Source organism: Girardinichthys multiradiatus, chromosome 7, assembly GCF_021462225.1.
Source record: "Girardinichthys multiradiatus isolate DD_20200921_A chromosome 7, DD_fGirMul_XY1, whole genome shotgun sequence".
NCBI classification, from domain to species: domain Eukaryota; kingdom Metazoa; phylum Chordata; class Actinopteri; order Cyprinodontiformes; family Goodeidae; genus Girardinichthys; species Girardinichthys multiradiatus.
Window position 1 is genome coordinate 35,584,372 of NC_061800.1, and position 21,717 is coordinate 35,606,088.

At 40.1% G+C, this 21,717-nt stretch overlaps 1 protein-coding gene across 1 annotated transcript; it reads left to right on the forward strand.

The window, feature by feature from the left end:
• The first annotated feature begins 14,027 nt into the window (after positions 1–14,027).
• On the forward strand, positions 14,028–15,141 carry LOC124870866 (olfactory receptor 6N1-like). The gene has a single exon (XM_047369692.1). The coding sequence runs from the start codon at positions 14,197–14,199 to the stop codon at positions 15,139–15,141; it is 945 nt and encodes a 314-aa protein (XP_047225648.1). The 5' UTR covers positions 14,028–14,196.
• The last annotated feature ends 6,576 nt before the right edge of the window (positions 15,142–21,717 follow it).

Genomic DNA, 21,717 nt, shown 5'->3' on the forward strand with positions numbered 1-21,717 from the left:
AGACCAGAAAGCCGAGCAGTTACCTTTTTGTAGGTTTTAAAAGCATTTATTAATGTTTCTGTGTTGGACTAAGAGAGAAACAGTTGATCTCTGGCGATGTTCTTGAGATGATAAAATGCTTTCTAGTTAACATTTTTAATGTGAGGTTAAAAACCTAAACTAGAATGAAATATAAAAGGACGTTTAATTTAGGTTGCTCTCTCTGAAGCTTGTTACAAATTACTAATTACTACCTGCCTGATATCTACACAGGGGCGCAGGCTGGACTTCTTCTTCAGCACCACCAGGTTGGATATCCAGGGTGAAGCGTCTACCCATTCAATGACACCAGCGTCCAAAAGCTTAAGCAGCTCGGCTGTGACATCATTGTGCAGAGCAAGAGGTAGCCGGCGTAGAGGTTGGAGAACAGGGGACACAGCTGGGTCGACGACCAGTTGGTGATCAAAGGCAATGATGCAGCCCAGCCCACTGAATAATGACGGCCAGCAGTCCTGTCAGGATGTGTTCACTGTCAATATGGTGGAGACTGTGTTGTACGTGATGGTGAAACACAGGGAGCAAAAGAGGTCCAAGCCCAGGAGGTTGGGGCCACGGTGGGACACCTGGAAGGTGAATGCAGAGGGAGGGTTCTAGAACTGTAGCAGAGAGAGAAGGTGATGGCGCCCACCATGCCAATTTTAGCATGTCCATAACCGTACAGCGTCTCTGCTCCCACCTTAATATGTTGGTGGGGAAACAGGTGTCAGACCGTGCATTCATTTAGTGGGGACCTGGAAACAGCTGTATCTAACAGTAGTGGCAGACATACACAATCCAGTTCCACCGTACACCATTTGAACGGCTTGGTGCCAGAACCCACGGAGTAGATAGTGGTCGGGCTCGAGGAGTGAGGAAAGCAGCGGCAGGAAATTATGAGAGCGGGTGCACTCTAGAGAAGTTGTTTAGTTTACCGCAGCGTTGACACCTCTGTCCCACGGCTGGGCAAACAGGCACACTTGTGGGATGGGAGGTAGAACCGCGGTTACCACACCGTTGGGGAGTTGTGGTGCATGGACGTCCTGCTACATTCACCTCAGGCCCCTCAGAGATAGAGGGGTGTTGGGAAGCTGAACCACCAGAGCCACGGCCTATGCAGAGGAATAAACTGGGGCTCTCAGGTTGCTAGCTGAGACATTAGCAGACCAGCTGACTCAAACTGAAAGCCATGTCTACTGAATTCGACAGCTGTAGAATGTCTGGTGACAAAAGTAGCTTCTCTCACAGCCTTGTGTTAGTTGCATAATCTCCCAGCTGGTCCTGAATCATTTCCTCCTCCAAAATGCAGAATTTACAGAGGCTAGTCAAACACGGAGGTCAGTTACATAGTTATGGATCAACTCATCCGGACGCTGGCGGTATTATTGAAACACTATCCGGCACTATAATGCTCTGTGAGGCAGCAAAATGTCCAGTACAGTGCCTTGCGAAAGTATTCGGCCCCCTTGAACCTTTCAACCTTTTGCCACAGTTTAGGCTTCAAACATAAAATATATAAAATTCAATTTTTTTGTGAAGAATCAACAACAAGTGGGACACAATCGTGAAGTGGATTGAAATTTATTGGATGTGTCAAACTTGTTTAACAAATAAAAAACTGAAAAGTGGGGCGTGCAATATTATTCGGCCCCCTTGCGTTAATACTTTGTAGCGCCACCCTTTGCTACAATTACAGCTGCAGGTCGCTTGGGGTATGACTCTATCAGTTTTACACATCGAGAGACTGAAATTCTTGCCCATTCTTCCTTGAAAAACAGCTCAAGCTCAGTAAGGTTGGATGAACAAAGTCTTCAGCTCTTTCCACAGATTCTCGATTGGATTCAGGTCTGAACTTTGACTTGGCCATTCCAACACCTGGATACGTTTATTTGTGAACCATTACATTGTAGATTTGGCTTTATGTTTTGGATCATTGTCTTGTTGGAAGATAAATCTCCGTCCCAGTCTCAGGTCTCTTGCAGACTCCAACAGGTTTTCTTCCAGAATGGTCCTGTATTTGGCCCCATCCATCTTCCCATCAATTTTGACCATCTTCCCTGTCCCTGCTGATGAAAAGCAGGCCCAAACCATGATGCTGCCACCACCATGTTTGACAGTGGGGATGGTGTGTTCACGATGATGAGCTGTGTTGCTTTTACACCAAACATATCGTTTTGCATTGTGGCCAAACAGTTTGAGTTTCATCTGACCAGAGCACCTTCTTCCACATGTTTGGTGTGTCTCCCAGGTGGATTGTGACAAACTTTAAACGAGACGTTTTATGATATCTTTGAGAAATGGCTTTCTTCTTGCCACTCTTCCATAAAGGCCAGATTTGTGCAGTGTATGACTGATTGTTGTCCTATGGACAGACTCTCCCACCTCAGCTGTAGATCTCTGCAGTTCATCCAGAATGATCATGGGCCTCTTGGCTGCATCTCTGATCAGTCTTCTCCTTGTTCGAGATGAAAGTTTAGAGGGACGGCCGGGTCTTGGTAGATTTGCAGTGGTCTGATACTCCTTCCATTTCAATATGATTGCTTGCACAGTGCTCCTTGGGATGTTTAAAGCTTGGGAAATCTTTTTGTATCCAAATCTGGCTTTAAACTTCTCCACAACAGTATCTCTGGGCTTTGAACTGAACCCTGAGACTATCACAGAGCAAGTGGATTTATATGGATACTTGATTACACACAGGTGGATTCTATTTATCATCATCAGTCATTTGGGACAACAATAGATCATTCAGAGATCCTCACTGAACGTCTGGAGTGAGTTTGCTGCACTGAAATTAAAGGGGCCAAATAATGTTGCGCGCCCCACTTTTCAGTTTTTTATTTGTTAAAAAAGTTTGACACATCCAACAAATTTCATTCCACTTCACGATTGTGTCCCACTTGTTGTTGATTCTTCACAAAAAATTAGAAAAAATGTGTAGCTTTGGAGGCGAGGGTGTTGGAATTGGAGGCCCGGCTCCGCACTGTTGAAAATCCAACAGATAGCCGAGGTGACGGTATGTAGAAAGTCTGCGTTTCTAACAAATTTTCCCCGCTCAGCGACACACCCGCTGAGAAGCCAACTCTGGTAATTGGCAGCTCCATAGTCAGAAACGTGGCACTAGAGACACCAGCGACCATAGTCAAATGTCTGCCAGGGGCCACAACGGGCGACATCAAATCATACCTGAAACTGCTGGCTAAGGATAAGCGTAAATACAGTAAGATTGTTATTCACACTGGTGGTAATGACACCCGGTTACGTCAATTGGAGGTCACCAAAGTAAGTGTTGCTTCGTGTATAAGTTTGCCAAAACAATGTCGGACTCATTTTCTCTGGTCCCCTCCCTGATCTGACCAGTGACGACATGTTTAGCCGCACGCTGTCATTCAACCGCTGGATGTCTAGGTGGTGTCCAGAAAACAATGTGGATTACATTGATAATTGGCGAACATTTTGGGGTAAACCTGGTCTGATCCGGAGAGACGGCATCCATCCCACTTTGGATGGAGCAGCTCTTCTTTCTAGGAATCTGGCCGAATTTATTAGTTCTCCAAAACTCTGACAACCAAGGGTTCAGACCAGGAAGCAGGGTCATAGTTTAACACTCCTCTCTACAGCTTCTGTACTGCTACCCACCCATTACCCTATTAAGACAGTGTCTCGCCCACGGCCAAAATTGAATAGATTAAAAAATAATCTAAAAGGAGAAAATCAGGGAAATCTCATAAAAATAAACACAACTGAGACCGAAAAGAAAAATAAAACAATTAAATGTGGCCTACTGAACATAAGATCTCTCTCTTCAAAGACTTTGCTAGTTAGTGACCTGACTTGTGACAATCAGATTGATTTATTTTGCCTCACAGAAACCTGGCTGCAGCAAGAGGATTATGTTACTATAAATGAGTCAACTCCTACTAATTATTTAAATTTTCACATTCCTCGATATACTGGGCGAGGAGGAGTAGCAACCATCTTTCAGTCGGATTTATTGATTAGTCCCAGACCAATCAATAGCTACAACTCTTTTGAATATTTAATCCTTAGTTTTCCTCATCCAAATTGGAAAGCACTAAAACCACTTCTGTTTGTTGTTTTGTACCGTCCACCAGGCCCTTACTCTAAATTTTTAGATCAGTTTTCAGACCTTTTATCTGATTTAGTGTTAAAAACAGATAAATTTATTATAGTGGGGGATTTTAACATTCAGGTTGACACTGAAAGTGATAGACTAAATATAGCGTTTAATGCTATCTTAGACTCAATTTGCTTTGCTCAAAACATTAACAAACCTACCCACCTTTGTCTTCATTCTCTGAACCTTGTGCTAACATATGGCATTGAGTGTAAAGACATAACAATATTTTCTCATAACCCTGTCCTGTCTGACCATTTCTTCATAACCTTTGAGTTTTATTTAACCGAGTACTCCACAACTGAAAGAAAATTTCATTATAGTAGATCATTATCAGGCGATGCTGTAACAACCTTTAAATAATCTGTTCCGCTTTTAATTTCCTCATTACCACTGAATAGCACAGTGGAGGGCAATAATTCTGTTTCTGCCCCTTCACAAATTGATTCTTTTGTTCATAGTGTTTCTTCATCATTGCGTGATGCATTAGACAATGTAGCCCCCTTGAAAAAGAAGGTAATCATTAATAGGAGGCTAGCTCCTTGGTTTAATTCAGAGCTACGTACTTTAAAGCACAATGTTAGAAAATTGAAGAGAAAATGGCGCTCTACACACCTAGAGGATTCCTACTTAATCTGGAAAAATAGCCTACTGTTGTATAAAAAGACACTTCACCAAGCCAGAACAGCTTATTTCTCATCATTAATAGAAGATAACAAGAATAATCCTAGGCTTTTCTTTAGTACAGTTGCTAAACTTACACAGAGTCATAGCTCTGTTGAGTCATCCATTCCCTTAGCTCTTAGCAGTCATGACTTTATGGGATTCTTCTTAAATAAAATTGATTCTATTAAAAAGAAAATCTTTGACATACTCCCGAAGATGATTACTTCATCCTCAGCAAGTGAAACAACATTGGAAATAACTGCAGAACCTGATTTGTGTTTGGACTGTTTTGATCCTGTGGAGCTTCTTGAGTTATCAGAAATATTAGCTTAATCTAAACCTTCAACTTGTATGTTAGACCCAATCCCAACCAAATTATTTAAGGAAGTGTTCCCTCTGATTACCAGCCCCATTTTAGATATGATTAATCTATCTTTAGTAAATGGATATGTACCACAGGCTTTTAAGGTAGCTGTAATTAAACCGTTACTTAAGAAACCTTTGCTTGATCGAGATGACTTGAAAAATTACAGACCTATATCCAATCTTCCATTCTTATCTAAAATTCTTGAGAAAATAGTTGCTAATCAAATCTGTGAGCATTTACACAGCAATGACCTGTTTGAAGAGTTTCAGTCAGGTTTCAGAGCTCATCATAGCACTGAAACAGCTCTGTTGAAAGTCACTAATGATATTCTTATGGCCTCAGATAATGGACTTGTGTCTGTTCAGGTTCTGTTAGATCTCAGTGCTGCATTTGATACAGTCGACCATAATATTCTCTTAAAAAGGCTGGAATATGCTGTAGGGATCAGAGGAACAGCGCTAGGCTGGTTTAAATCTTATCTGTCTGACAGATTCCAGTTTGTTCATGTAAATGATAAATCGACTTTAAACTCCAGCGTTAATTGTGGAGTACCACAGGGTTCAGTACATGGGCCAATTCTCTTTACTATATATATGCTTCCAATAGGTCAAATTATCAGGCAGCATGGGATACATTTTCACTGTTACGCTGATGATACTCAGTTTTACTTATCCATAAATCCTGATGAACCCAACCAGTTAGATAGACTACAAGCATGTCTTGAAGACATAAAAACGTGGGTGACTTTAAATTTTTTGCTTCTAAATTCAGACAAGACAGAAGTTGTCGTCTTTGGACCGGAGTCTTTAAAATAGAAACTGCTTAGTCAATCACTTAACCTGGATGGCATTAAATTGACCTCTGATAATAAAGTGAAAAACCTTGGTGTTATTTTTGACCAGGACATGTAATTTAAATCCCATATTAAACAGGTTTCTAGAATTTCCTTCTTTCATCTCCAGAATATTGCCAAAATTAGAAATATCCTGTCCAGGGGAGACGCTGAAAAACTAGTCCATGCATTTGTTACTTCAAGGCTGGACTATTGTAATTCTTTACTATCAGGATGTCCATGAAATGCAGTTAAAAACCTTCAGCTGATTCAAAATGCTGCAGCAAGAGTTCTGATGAAAATTATAAAGATAGATCATATTTCTCCTATTTTAGCTTCCCTTCATTGGCTCCCTGTTAAATCCAGAATAGAATTTAAAATTCTCCTCCTCACATATAAAGCCCTTAATGATCTAGCTCCATCATACATCAGAGATCTGATGGTTCCATATGTTCCTAACAGAGCACTTAGTTCTCAGACTGCAGGTTTACTGGTGGTTCCTAGAGTCTCTAGAAGTAGAATGGGAGGCAGATCCTTTAGTTATCAGGCTCCTCTCCTGTGGAACCAGCTCCCAGCTTTAGTCCGTGAGGCAGACACCCGGTCTATTTTTAAGGCTAGGCTTAAAACTTTCCTTTTTGATAAAGCTTATAGTTAGAGTGGCTTAGTTTATCCTGAGCTATCTTCCTTATTTTTTACCTCCGTCTTCTTCTCTCCCTGTTGGTTGGAGTAAGGGGGAGTCAGGTTTAACCTAAACCAGCTCAGTTATGGTTGAGGTGCAAACACACCCTCCATTTCTGCTACCCGTATAACCCCTTCTCTTTTCCAATGGTTATAATTAGTCTGCCAGAGAGAGGTATCCCAGTCCTTGTGGTTTTTAGTATAACAATAGCCATCAGTGGGACCCTTTGTGAGGTGCCTTGAGACGACATTGTTGTAAATAAGCGCCGTTTAACTAAATAATCTGAACTGAAACTATCTGTGTAGTTATGCTGCTATAGGCTTAGGCTGCTGGAGGACATAATGACCACTTTCACCCTCTTCGCTACATTCTCACACTACTCTCCAATTTTGCATTATTTGCTGTTATTTCAGCTTTTAACTTTGTTCTCTCTTTTCTCTTCCTAGAAGCTACACCTGGCCTGGCTCTGTGTCTACCTGTGACACCTTTCTGGAGAGGGGAATCGTCCGAGCTTCTGCTGGCAACAACTTAATGCTCACCCTCTACCGATGATCCACATGGCCCTGTCTTTTAGTGTTTAACCCTTTCTCTCTCCTAGACATGGCGATTGATTGAGCTTAACTGTAACTAACTGTATGTGCTCTCTTTCAGACTCTAACCTTGAAAACTGGCTCAGAGTTTATCTGTTCTTTCTTTCTAGGTGAAACGACTAAAGGAGCTACATTCATTAACATTTACTTTTCCTTCCCATAGAAAGGACTCCTGGATCAGTGCTTCTTTGTTCTCTTTGTGTCTTTGCTCTGTTTTCTCAAACCCCCAGTCGGTCGTGGCAGATGGCCGCTCACACCGAGCCTGGTTCTGCTGGAGGTTTCTTCCTGTTAAAAGGGAGTTTTTCCTGTCCACTGTCGCTACATGCATGCTCAGTATGAGGGTTTGCTTCAAAGTCAACGCCAGTGACTGTCCACTGTCTCTACATGCTCATCCTGGAGGAGTGAATGCTGCAAGTCACTGACTGGAAGCAAACTGCTGGGTTTCCTTAGACAGAAAAACTTTTCATCCAATTTGAATAAATAACTAACTTTGAATGCACTGTTCAATGGTTAGGATTAATTGGAATGTATGTACCTGACTGTTGTGAAGTGCCTTGAGACAACATGTGCTGTGAATTGGCGCTATATAAATAAAACGTAATTGAATAGAATTTTATATCTTTATGTTTGAAGCCTGAAATGTGGCAAAAGGTTGAAAAGTTCAAGGGGGCCGAATACTTTTGCAAGGCACTGTATTTGTCTGCTGGTCCAAGTGTTTTGAATATGCGTTGTCCCTTGCTGCCCAGGTTATGGATAAATAAGCCTTTTTCCAAGCTTCAGCAGCATCAGCTAGCCCGATAGCTGTTATGAATGTCTCAAAAGAGTCCTTTCAGCGGGACCATGGGATCGGCGGCTCATTGGGCAGAGCAAGGAATGGGGGCAGAGATGAGAAGGAGAGCTCCATCCTCGTCGCCAACGTTACATCCAGAAACAGCGCGACAACGGCTGCGTCTACTAACAATCTTTATTAGCCAACTCCATGCTGAGTACAGGCTGAACCAGTGTTACCTGGTGATTATCGTACTAGAGACATAAAATTATCTTATTTTGAGGGAAATTATCGTACACTCGTCATAACCAAAATAACAAGTCTGTTGATGTGTTGAATAGCGTCTAACAGGCATTCGCAGCTTTGTGGCGTCAGTACGGAATGGATTTATCAACATCTGCAGCCCCACAGTGCCGGGCTCTGCTTCCTTTTCTTTTTTTTTTTCCTCAATCATGGGCGGGTGCAGTGGACTATTCAGCCAATCATGGCCGTTGTTCTGAGGCCAACGCATTACGTCACTCGTATGTCACATTTAGAAAAGCACGATTGGCTGGAATTTCCAGCATCTGTTCCCGAATCCGGACACAGATGCCTTCAAGGTTCACAAAAAAAACTCCGACAGACTTTGGCGATAGGCTGATGACAACTGATTACAACCACACATTCACGGAATGGTCAAATTATCGTACATTTGGCCTTTTTTAGGAATATTGATCGTACATCGTACAGAGAGCAAAATTATCGTACGAATACGATAATTATCGTACACCTGGCAACACTGGCCTGAACAGTTACCCCTAACTTTATGGCTGACGTCATCACGCTGTAGACGCCGTATGCTACACCTCTATTCTCATCTATTTTTAATATTTTTATTTTTGATCTGTCATCTGTCATTCTATCTTTGGCTCCTTCTGGCCAAAGTGACAGCAGACATTTTTGCGTCCCAGTTAGCACCTGCATTTCAAACGTGCTAAATCCACACCCAAAAATTGTACCCGCAAACTGTTTCAGGCTTTGAAAATTGCATTGCGGCTGGTAAGGGATGACAGTTGCATATCCACCTCCTATGAATTTGCGCGTTTGGATCATTATCATATGTTTTGCATATTCATGAAGGCAGACATGCTGAAAAGTTTGCGCCCTCAGTTCCGCTGATTTTGCACACGCAATCTGATTACTACCTTGTTAGTAGATCAGCTTTGCTGATGCAAACAGGATTGCGTGTGGTTTTGTAGACGCAAATCTTTTGAAGATCAGGACCCATGTGTGGTAGAAAACAACGCACATAACCCACACTGAAACATGCTGGTGGCAGAATCATGCTGTGGGAGGACTTTTCTTCTGCAGGGGCATAGAAGCTGGTCAAGCGGATTGACGAGACAATCCCTAAATACGGAACAATCCAGGGAGAAACCCTGTAAGAGACTTGCAAAAGACTTGGGCATGGGATGGAGGTTCATGATACTGAACATACAGCCAGAGCTACAATGAAATGGTTTAGATCAAAGTTATGTAGCTCAGTCTCTAGATGTGCAAAGCTGGTAGAGAGATACTACAAAAGACTTGTAGCTGTAACAGCAGCAAAAGGTGGTTCAAAGGGAGATGAATGCATCTGCAAGTCACACTTTTTGGATTCTATTTGTAAAAAGGTTTGATGTATCATATAAAATCCACCCCAAACGGTTTTACATTTTTAATGGTCTGCAAATGCAGCTAAATTTGTAATAAATTCTAAAAAGATCTAGATTGCAAATATATGTAGTATATTTTGTGCAAGTTTAAAGTTATGTACCACCTGAAAGACTGCTTAAAAATAAATTTGCTTCAGATATTCTGTCTTATAAAAAAGTGCAAGCACTGACTGAAATTCAGTAAAGAAAGAAGGCCAGTTAAATTCTGCCAATTTAATAAAAAATTGAACTTCAAAAACCTGTAATCTGAGCATATTAGTGGTTGTACAACCGGAGTCAGTCTGCACGCAAGGGACTGTTATGTTTATGATACTAAAACAGAAATGGATGAAAATGTTCCACTGATTGTACTCCCTCTTGTTGTGGTGCACTGTCACAGAAACACAGACATACATGTAAACACAATGATTAAACCTCTGGGTCATTAGTCCACTATGTCCTTGTATTCCCTGGACATCAATTTAAATGTAATGCTCAGGGACTGTTGTTTTCCATGCAGATGTAACTGTGCCAAAACACTCTTACAACAAAAACAACCGCCGGTTAAGGTCAAAAACATACATTGCATTTTCGGAATTAAAGAATGAAAATGAGATAAGATGATGAAAACCAATTTTTGTTTAAATGAATACAAGACATGTAATAAATTAACACAACAGCTAGTTAGAGAGCCATCAAAGTCTTGTATGTATAATGTCATATGTATCATTTATTTACATAGAGGGTGGTCTATGTGTGGCCCTCAGCTATAGTTTTAAAGTGGCTCTAACAAAACTAAAGCAAATAATGTTTTGTTTTTCAAGGAAAAAAAAAAACCTCTTAAAGTTTAAAGACAATTAGGTGATAAAACAACGCATCACTGACATTGCTTCCCTGTTTCAGTTAAACAACCCACAATTCTGTGCTGCATTGCTATCACTGTCACAAACCAAAACAAATATCATATGGCCAACCCTCTCTCCTCCTGAAACACATGCACAAACAGCAGCAAGATGGGAATAAACATTGGTTATTTATATTGTACCAGTTTTACTTATCAGACCAATACCATATGTTAAAAATTGACTAACATTGGCCGATACCCATGCTAATGCCCATATATTGTGCGTTCCTTGTTAAAACCATATTATTAGACAATATTTTTAAGTTTAAGAACGTAAAGGTTAAGTGGCCAAAAGGCCTATCTCTTAAAAGAGAACCTTTAATCCATTTACAATCCTTTTTTTTTTTTTCTTAATTTATTGAAATTGAAAGGGCAAATAAATTATTTTACAGTGCCTTGCAAAGCTAATCATACCTCTTGAACTTTTTTACATTTCGTCACATTACAGCCCCACACTTCACTGTATTTTATTAGGGATTTTATGTGAGAGATGTGCTTAGTGGTGTGATGGAAGAAAAAGTACACAAGTCTAGACTGTGTATTCAGCCACCTTTATTCTATTCCCCATAATTAAAATCCAGTTTAACCAACTGCCTTCAGAAATCCACCCGTGTGTAATTTTATCTCAGTATAAGTACATATACGTATACATATACATACCACATTTGGAGATTATTTGTACAAAAAAATTTAAAGCAATTTATCATTCTACTTCCAATTTACAATCCACGTTTTGTCTGTCAAATAAAATCCAATAAAATATTTTAAAGTTTATGATTGTAATGTGACAAAATACCTTAAAGTTACCTTTAAGGTACTATAGGTCATCAAATCATGCTGCAACCCAATAGTCAAATCTTTAGTTTGTCTATAGTGAAAGTGTTTTGTTTTTGCAATGAGTGCAAACCCTCTAGTTCTGACCTTTGAAGCACAGGAACTACTTTTCTACAATTACTTTTAAAATATCCTTGAAAGACAATTTGGATTACCTTTTGAATTTCAGAAAACATTTAAAACAACCAATTTTGTAGTTACATTTTTATAATGGTTAATGCGTTATCCTGTCTTTCTTTTTTTCAAACATGTAATCATTCTATTTTAATAGAATGATTGCATGTTTGAAACCTTGAATGTGTAAGCAACACCAGGCATGGGACATCTTTTTCTAAAAGGATACTATGTTCACATTTGGAGTCTCCCTCTTATCTAGAGAATGTGGTAGAAAAAAAATAATAGAATCCATTTCTTTCTAGCACAACGTAATCTAAACATTTCCAAATTATGCTTCTGATTGGCTGATCAGGCCCTCTGTGACGACTCCTTCCCTGGAAGCTGCAGGCTCCGTAGGCAGCTGAATTTGGAGACTCAGACAGAGGTGAAAGAGAGAAACAGACCTTCAGAACCAAAAATAAGCCTTACCCAGTCAGGTCAGAAACAGCATGCTTTTGTTTGCATCATACTCATTACTGTTGCTATTATTTATCTGGGAAGTTCCAACAATATTCAGCGCTTCCTTCACTCCTTCAGCGTGTTTAGTGTATCTTTTAATTTGAGTGAACCTTTAAAGAGCATTTGTGCGAAGTCCTTTCTGGCAGCGACGCTGAGAATCAGGGGAGTGTGAGCTCATGAGCATGAACCAAAATTTAAGTCTTTTCCATAGGAGAGCCAACAGTCTCACCTCAGACCTTAGGTAGCCACTCTGTTTTCTGTTCTATTATGTTGATTTTGTTGCAAGACGCCGTTTCTGACACTTTCTCTCTTAAGCTTTCTTCCTAAATTAACATTAGGTTTTAGAACTCAAAATTATGCCGCAAAACTTAATAATATTCTGAATGTTCAATTTCTTAACCATAAATGAGAAGGAGAGTTCCCACCAAATTATACAGAGTGACAACAAAGGTTATATTTGATTTAAATATTAACCTGACTTACTTCTATTTAATCCACTTCATTTCAATCCACTTGCTGTGAATAGATTCACAGCCAGTGTCGTCTCAAGGCACATAACATGACCAAAAGTTAGTTTCTATACATATACAACATACTGTATATAACATAAATTTAATCCGATTATACAGAGATTTAAAGTCAATGCCGTCAAGTTTAGTTCATTATGCCAACTGTTAAGGATTTCTAAATGAGTGGATGTGGAACAGGACCGAATTGCAAACAAGAGGACGGGAGTCGCATGGTGAGTAGAAATGCTTAATGATTTTAGAGCTGATCACTTACAGCAATAAACACTGGCAGGAACATGAAGACAAGGCAGGAACACGAAGACAATGAATCAGCGAGGTAACACTTGGATCCTACAGACAACAAAGAAAACCAGAAGGTACAAATACTAGGGGAGGCAAGGAACTAGGAGTCAATCAGGGAGAGAATCAGGAACTGAGGGAGATTAATAAACACAGACCAGATGAGAGTGCAGGGAGGCAACAGAAACCATCTAAATAAACAATGAATTAACTACAGAACATAAACAGGTAAGAACCAGATCAATAGGGCAAAATAAAAAAAACACATCTAACACCTTAAGTATGAAATGATGAACCTAAACAGGAACTGAAACAACAGCAAGACCGTAGAGAAAACCCTATCATAGACAGATCATGACAAAGAAAGTTTTCTGTCTGAGAAAATCCAGCCAGTTGCTTCAAATCACTGGCTTTGCAGCAACCGCTCACGGTGAACATGTGTGTTACAACAACAATGGCGTTCTGTCAGAAGAAATGGACCAGATTTCCAGCAAACTATTTTGAAACGCTTATGCAAGGATACCCGAAATGATTGATTCAATTCAAGTCAAATAGTTTATTTAAAGACAGTTCTACTAAATACTAAGAAAATGTATGTAAACTTCTGGCATTAAGCCAATTTTTCCAGTAAACCTATTAAGTCAGGGCGACTGTGGCCCAGGTGGTGGGATCTCATCCTGTAACCAGTGGGTTGCCGGTTTAAACTCCTGCTCTGTCCGTCTCAGTCGTTGTGTCCTTGGGCAAGACACTTCACTCGCCTTGCCTGCTGATGTGGGTCGGTGGCACCGATTGTATGGCAGCCTCGCTTCTGTCACTCTACCCAGGGCAGCTGTGGCTACAATATAGCTTACAACTGTGAATGTGTGAATGAATGGGTGGATGACTGATTGTAGTATAAAGCTCTCTGGGGACTTGATAAAGTGATACACAAGTGCAGATTTACCTTTACAGTCTTGTCTGGTTTAATGTTAAGAGAAAAAGGTTTTGTGTCTTTTTATAGTGTGTTTCAAAATCTGGTTTCAAGTTGTGCATGTACATTAAACAGTTAAACACCTGCTACACATTTAAATTTTTTTTTTATGCAACCATTTTGTGTACTTGGACTCTGGAGATAAACTGAACTATGATTGGTGACGTACGTTGTAGAACTCAACAAAGGTTAAAAGAGGACTCACTGAGAGGTTTTATGGACAGAGAGCGATTTGTTGCAGCCTGCACATCTCATTATCTTAACACACGTTCATGGACAAAACTGAATCAAGGGGTGACAAAGAGAAGTGCTCAGAGGGATTTTTGAGAGACAGGTGAATGATGATCAATGCAACAATGTTAGGTTCATTCACCTTGTTAGGATTGAAGAACACTACAGCAAAGTACCGCCTGATGCTTTTTACTCTAACCCTGCTGTGTTACACTGTGATTATACTTGTGAATGTGGCTCTTGTTCTTACTGTCATATTAGATGAAAAACTTCATAAACCCATGAACATCTTCCTGTGTAATCTGTGTTTTAACAGTCTTTATGGGACGGCAGCTTTTCACCCTAAATTTCTCTTTGATCTGTTGTCCAACTCTCACGTCATATCTTACTCTGGTTGCCTGCTGCAGGTCTTTTTCATCTACTCCTATGCAACAACTGACTTCTCCATTCTTGCTGTGATGTCTTATGATCGATATCTGGCCCTGTGCCGCCCTCTGGAGTATCATTCCATTATGACCAAACATAGAGTTGCTTTACTGGTGTGTTTCTCCAGGCTGGTACCAATGATCTGTCAGGCTGTTGTGATAATCATGACCTCTAAACTGACTTTATGTGGCTTCCAGATAGAAAAATTATACTGTGAAAACTGGTCCATCCTCAAACTTTCATGCTATTCAACAACATTAAATAATATTGTTGGATTCATTGTCATACTTATATATTGTGGCCATGCTCTCTTCATTTTGTGTTCCTACATACAGTTGGTTAAGTTTTCTTTAAAGTATCCAGAATGCAAGAAAAAGTTCCTGCAGACATGCATGCCGCATCTAATATGTCTGATCAACGTTATCGTTGCTCTTCTTTTTGATGTCATGTACGCTCGATATGGATCAGAATCTGTGGCACAGAGTTTAAAAAACTTCATGGCAATCCAGTTTCTGATAGTCCCGCCAATGCTCAACCCAATCATATATGGTCTGAATTTAACTGAAGTTCGCAAAAGTTTCTTGAGACAATGTAAGTACAACAAGCAAGTGGGGAGGTTAGAATAAGGTCACCATCCTTTCGAGACAAAATGTGTACCGATATATTCATCGGAGAAACCAAAAATGTAAAGGTGAGGGAGTTTCCACATGCATGATATTTGTAGGAGCCTTGATTATTGCAGTAGCACATATTGCATGTACTGTGTTTGTTAAGTGGTATTTTAAAGCCCTGCATTTGCAACAACACATATTTGGTTTTTGTTTTTCAAAAGAGGGTTTTCTGGTATTTACAGAAGCCCTAAAGGAAAGTGAAAAACAAAATCCAGATTGAAATCTACTTAAGTTTTGCCTGCAGATTTATCATAGGCCTTTCTAATTTATTGTGACAAGTTATAATAAGTATGTACTGTCATCAAGTTTTAAGGCCATTTGCATTATACAATCTTAGTCCCAAAAAAGAGTAGTCATTGTGGGCAATTGTCATTTGTCCTACAGATATCAGATCAATACTGTAGTTAATTCTATGTCGCATTTAAGCTTGGTATGTTAAAAACATTGCATGGCCAACAAACACACTGTTTATGTGCTTTTCCTGTATTTTATTTTACTTTATCATAAAGTCATAAATTCATAAAGTCATAAAGTCATGACTATGGGATTCTTCTTAAATAAAATTGATTCTATTAAAAAGAAAATCTTTGACATACTCCCAAAGATGATTACTTCATCCTCAGCAAGTGAGACAACATTGGAAATAACTGCAGAACCTGATTTGTGTTTGGACTGTTTTGATCCTGTGAAGCTTCCTGAGTTATCAGAAATATTAGCTTCATCTAAACCTTCACCTTGTATGTTAGACCCAATCCCAACCAAATTATTTAAGGAAGTGTTCCCTCTGATTACCAGCCCCATTTTAGATATGATTAATCTATCCTTAGTAAATGGATATGTACCACAGGCTTTTAAGTTAGCTGTAATTAAACCTTTACTTAAGAAACCTTCGTTTGATCGAGATGACTTGAAAAATTACAGACCTATATCCAATCTTCCATTCTTATCTAAAATTCTTGAGAAAATAGTTGCTAATCAAATGTGTGAGCATTTACACAGCAATGACCTGTTAGAAGAGTTTCCATCAGGTTTCAGAGCTCATCATAGCACTGAAACAGCTCTGCTGAAAGTCACTAATGATATTCTTATTGCCTCAGATAACGGACTTGTGTCTGTACTGGTTCTGTTAGATCTCAGTGCTGCATTTGATACAGTCGATCACAAAATTACCTTAGAAAGGCTGGAATATGCTGTAAGGATCAGGGGAACAGTGCTAGGCTGGTTTAAAATCTTATTTGTCTGGCAGATTCCAGTTTGTTCATGTAAATGATAAATCATCTTTAAACTCCGGGGTTAATTGTGGAGTACCACAGGGTTCAGTACTTGGGCCAATTCTCTTTACTATACTATATATATGCTTCCAATAGGTGAAATTATCAGGCAGCATAGGATAAATGTTCACTGTTACGCTGATGATACTCAGCTTTACTTATCCATAAATCCTGATGAGCCCAACCAGTTAGATTACAAGCATACAAACATACAAACATAAAAACTTGGATGACTTTCAATTTTGTGCTTCTAAATTCAGACAAGACAGAAGTTGTTGTCGTTGGACCAGAATCTTTAAAAAAGAAACTGCTTAGTCAATCACTTAACCTGGATGGCATTAAATTGACCTTGAATGGGAGGCAGATCCTTTAGTTATCAGGCTCCTCTCCTGTTGAACCAGCTCCAGGTTTTAGTCCGTGATGCAGACACCTGTCTACTTTTAAGGCTAGGCTTAAAACTTTCCTTTTTGATAAAGCTTATAGTTAGAGTGGCTTAGGTTATCCTGAGGTATTTTTCTTATTTTTTACCTCCGTCTTCTTCCCTCCCTGTTGGATGGAGTAAGGGGGAGTCAGGTTTAGCCTTAACCGGCTCAGTTATGGTTGAGGTGCAAACACACTCTCTATTTCTGCTACCTGTATGACCCCTTCTCTTTTCCAAAGGTTATAATCAGTCAGACAGAGAGAGGTATCCTGATCCTTGTGGTTTTTAGTATAACAATGGCCATCAGTGGGCCTAGATGGACAAACTTTATCAGTTTATTATTTTACTTAGTGCCCCTACACGTGGCCCGTTCTGGGGTGGCCGGGCTCTGGCACTCGGTGGTTTGGTCTGGCCTCCCCGGCGGCCCCGTGCCGTTCCGGACCCTTTATAGGGTGCCTTGAGACAACATTGTTGTAAATAAGCGCTATATAAATGAATGGAATACAAAATGACCACTTTCACCCTCTTCGCTACATTCTCACACTACTCTGCAATTTTGCATTATTTGCTGTTATTTCAGTTTTTAACAGTTTTTAACTCTACAGATGATCCACTTGGCCCTGTCTTTCAGGCCCTGTAGGGCTCATCAACTACCCGTTAAACACCATCTTCAGTCAGTGTGACGTCACTCTCAGAGATCGATTGATTTCACAATCCAGCGCTACACATCCGTATAGAGCCATGATTGAGACATTGTTAAACTTTTCTGAGGATTCTTTAAAAAGCCAGTTTAGCTCTGGTCTTTTTTATAAAGACACTGCAGGTGCTCTGAACTCTATTGTTACAACTAACAGGCCTAATCAAGGTCTTAACAGCAGAGCAGGCTTTGGGGACAATTCCAAGGAGGTACATCTCCTAGGCCCCCTGCATGCAGACATATTTTTCTGTGAGATACTTCTTTTAAACTCTGTTGACCTTAAAATTAAACTTACAAGAGCCAACAATGCCTTTTGTCTCATGGCCGCAAGAGACTCTACTTTCAAACTCAGGATATTAGGAGCATCTCTTTTCATCAAAAACGTTACCGTCTCTCCAGCTGTACGACTGGGTCACACTACAGCTTTAATGAAAGCAAATGCTCTCTATCCACTTTCACGTGTGTTTACGGCTACAGGACGACATCTAAAAGATCTTCCGCTGAGTATAACACGTCGGGAATTTAATCAAGGATACTCTCTATTCGCATTTAATCTTAACCCGGGCGAGGACACAGATGCTCTATCTCCAGTTTCCAGTGGGAATTTAAGACTGGAAATGCGTTTCAGAAACCCGTTGCCTCATACCACCACGCTGATCATGTACACTTGTTATGACTCTATTTTAGAGATTGATTCAAAGAGGCGTGTGCTGGTGGATTATTATTAATCTAATCAGACATGAATAATCATGAAATTGAGAACCTGCTGCATCATCTGCTGGGAGATTTGTTTTGTGGTGTGTGGCCGTGCGACCAGCTGCCGCTGCTAGCTGACAAATTCCCAGGGCCGGCCTACTTTATTGTGAATACACATCCTTCACACATGCCGGGGGAACACTGGTTAGCTCTGACATTGGATGAGAATGGTCAATCCAGCTTTTTTGACTCTTATGGATTCTCTCCGGATTTCGAGTTCTACCCGTCAAGCATCGTAACATTTTTAGAAGACAGATCCTCAAAAATATTGTATCATAATAATCAGCTTCAAAACACTGTCCACTGTGTGCAGTCACCATTGCATTTTTTATCTATGTCATAGAGCGTGCGGATTATCAATGCAGCAAGTGTTGTCGAAATACACCGGAGATGTGATTAAGAATGATTTAATGGTATCTAACTTTGTGAATAAATATCAGAAATGTGTCATTAATCAAAGTTGTAAATTTTATACTCATGGAACATGCTCTTTGGATATGTTTCTGGATTGTTATGGAATTTAAATTGTCTTTTTTTTTTTCCGTTGTTTGTTTTTTTTAATGATTTAATATTTGTGTAATGACATCATATGTTAGTGTGTGAAGTAGAGAACGAAGCTAGACTTGAAAATATAATCAATAAATATTTTATTGAATAAAAGAAATAGGCTACATGTTTCATTTTCTTATAACGGTTTATGGTGAAAATGTAATCCATCGGGGTGGTAGTGTCGTCTTACGAAGAGACTTTTTTGATTTCCCATCAGCATTTTTTGGATCTTCCAGCTCGGATCTCGACCAATGGGGAGAATGAGTTATCTGCCTTCTTCTTCTTGTTCTTTGCTTAATGCTGGGTGGTGTACCCCCATTTTCAATAGATATACCATCCGTTTTGAACTGTCTATATTCTTCACGAGCATAAGGGTTAATGACTGAAGATATAGGTATGTTTACTTCTGACATGGAGTGTAGAAAATCAGACCATCCTCGGGTTTGTGATGCTCCTGATTTTTTAAACGGAAGCATGAGATTTTTAAACAAGTCAATCATGTGGGACCCTTTTACAACATTCCCTTTATATACAAATTCACCTCGCGAAGTCCAACTCTCACTTCTTTCGGATAATTTCATCAAAATGTACTCAGCATTTTTACGATTATGCTTCGGTAGGCTTTTCAGTACATCTGTAACAACCTGATCCTTAGGGGCCTCGTACTGCCCCGGGCCTTGTTTTTCTTGGGACTGCTCATGCTCAGGAACCTCTGTGTCACGCTGCAGTGTTAAACTTACCCGCTGTTCTTCTTTCACACCTTGCTTGAGTAGAGTCAGATACCTCTGCAAAAGCGCATCGTATTTCTTGATTTTTTCATAAGAAGTCAAACCGGGCTCGTTTATTATCGCTCTCATTTCAGCATCCAAATTCTCCTCCGCCGTCTGTCTGATGGACGTGTCTGACTGGGTCAGACGCTTGAATTGATGAGGTGAAATGAGAAGCATCTTCTGCGATGTTCTGAGAGACATTATCTCCTGATTATACCACCCACTAGATCACCGATCAAGGGAGCAAGAGCTGTTAAGATGGGGAGAATAAAACCACCTCGTTGCCTTTTGAGAGCCAGCTGTTTAGCTTTTATTCCGTTTTTTTTTTTATCACCCAACAATCTGATGATTTTTCTTTGCTTCTTCAATCTCCGGTGTTGAGAGGGTGATAGTTTAATGTTACCTTTTAAAATATTCAGAGCAATCTCGCACAGTGCCTGAAGAAAGTCGGGAGAGCAATGTGCGAGAATATCTTTGCGCTTCTGCGGAGTAGCCTGGTACAAAGCTCTGAATAATGGGACATTACTTTTTATACGTGCAGACATGATGACTTACTTTGTTCTGGGCACATACACAGCAGGCCACTGGTGAGGAAGTATGCCTGTTCTCAGTCTGAAATGTTCTGGGCAGGTAGGCGTTAAATCGATGATTAAATATCCATGAGCTTCTCTCGTCGCATCTTCAAAACTCTCCAAGAAGAGACCCTTTTGAGATGGAAACATTTGACGGGCCAGTATGTTCAGCTGGAGTTTATCTCTCGGGTTTTTAAACAACACCATATAATTACAGTTCAAACTAATAGTGCGACTGAACTTTCCCTGGTGAAAAACAATCTGAGTCAACATCATAACACTCATATTACGATGGTGACGAAACTGGGTAAATACCTTCATCACGTTTTCATCATCTGAGGCTTGAGCGATAACATCGTCTAGAATGATCAGATGATTCTGATTAGGAGGAAACAGGTTTTCATCTTCAAAAGAATGAGGCAATCCTTCCACAAATTTAATATTTTTATTCATCTTCTGCAATTCAGCATACATGGGTTGAAAAGATGTGTAAATCCACACAGTATTTTCTGGAACAACATCCATGACATGGTTACAGTTCTGCAAAACACTTTTTACAAAAAAGGTTTTTCCACAACCACTGGGTTCTATTATCATACATGAGAAAGGCGCTCTAAATCTAGGAACAAAATCAACCACCTGTAAATCGGCAGATTGCAACATTTTTATTTTTTTTATCTTATCTTTCTTCTTCTTCTTCTTCTTATGCTCTAATAACCAAAAGGCAGAGTGGTCCCGTCAGAAAAAAAGGCATCTCTTGTCATACACCAACCAAAACCTTTTAACAAATGCAGTATTTCTTAAGAGGAATCTCTTTTTATCCCTCCTGATCGTGTGCTGAGGAATTTCAATGACACCCTCACCTGACCCCTGTGAGTAGCCCTCGACCAGCCCTTTGATGCTGTCCAAATTGACCCTCTCGCTGCATTCATGCGTCTGAGTGATACCTTTAGCACGTATCACTAGCTTTTTCTGGTTTTTGGTTTGATATGCATAACTCTTGGGTCCTGGTGATGCAAACTCCGAAATGCTGTCTCCCGCGAGCTCGTCGGTAAGATCACCTCAACCTCATAGGGCAGGTGCGTCCACCATACAGAGCATCTCGGGGTGATAGCGGTTCGGGTGCATTAACTTTCTCAAGAAAGCTGATCACCCCTGGGTCTGATTTTTTCATTTCAGTCCACTCATGCTCCCAGATGACCTCGAGACAAAGGCCGTACACAGTTTGTAACACCTTGCTTCTCTCAACAGTGGCTGCATAAAACTGTTCAAATGCGACCCCTCTCAAAGGACACTTGTCATGAGGCATGTAACACTTTTTACAGCCGTGGAAATTCAAACGCAACTTTGACACTGTTAATCTCTGCATACCCATCCACAGAATATGGACCAATTTTCTTTTCCCCCATGTTTAATGCATGTTCAATGTCAATTTTTCTGCTGTCTGAAATCCAGCCAAGCCATTGAATGGACGTGCTAGAAAACGTCTGACTAC

Bases quoted from the DNA above. Each gene is read 5' to 3' on its own strand.
- LOC124870866 (XM_047369692.1), top strand. From the start codon at position 14,197: ATGATGATCAATGCAACAATGTTAGGTTCATTCACCTTGTTAGGATTG.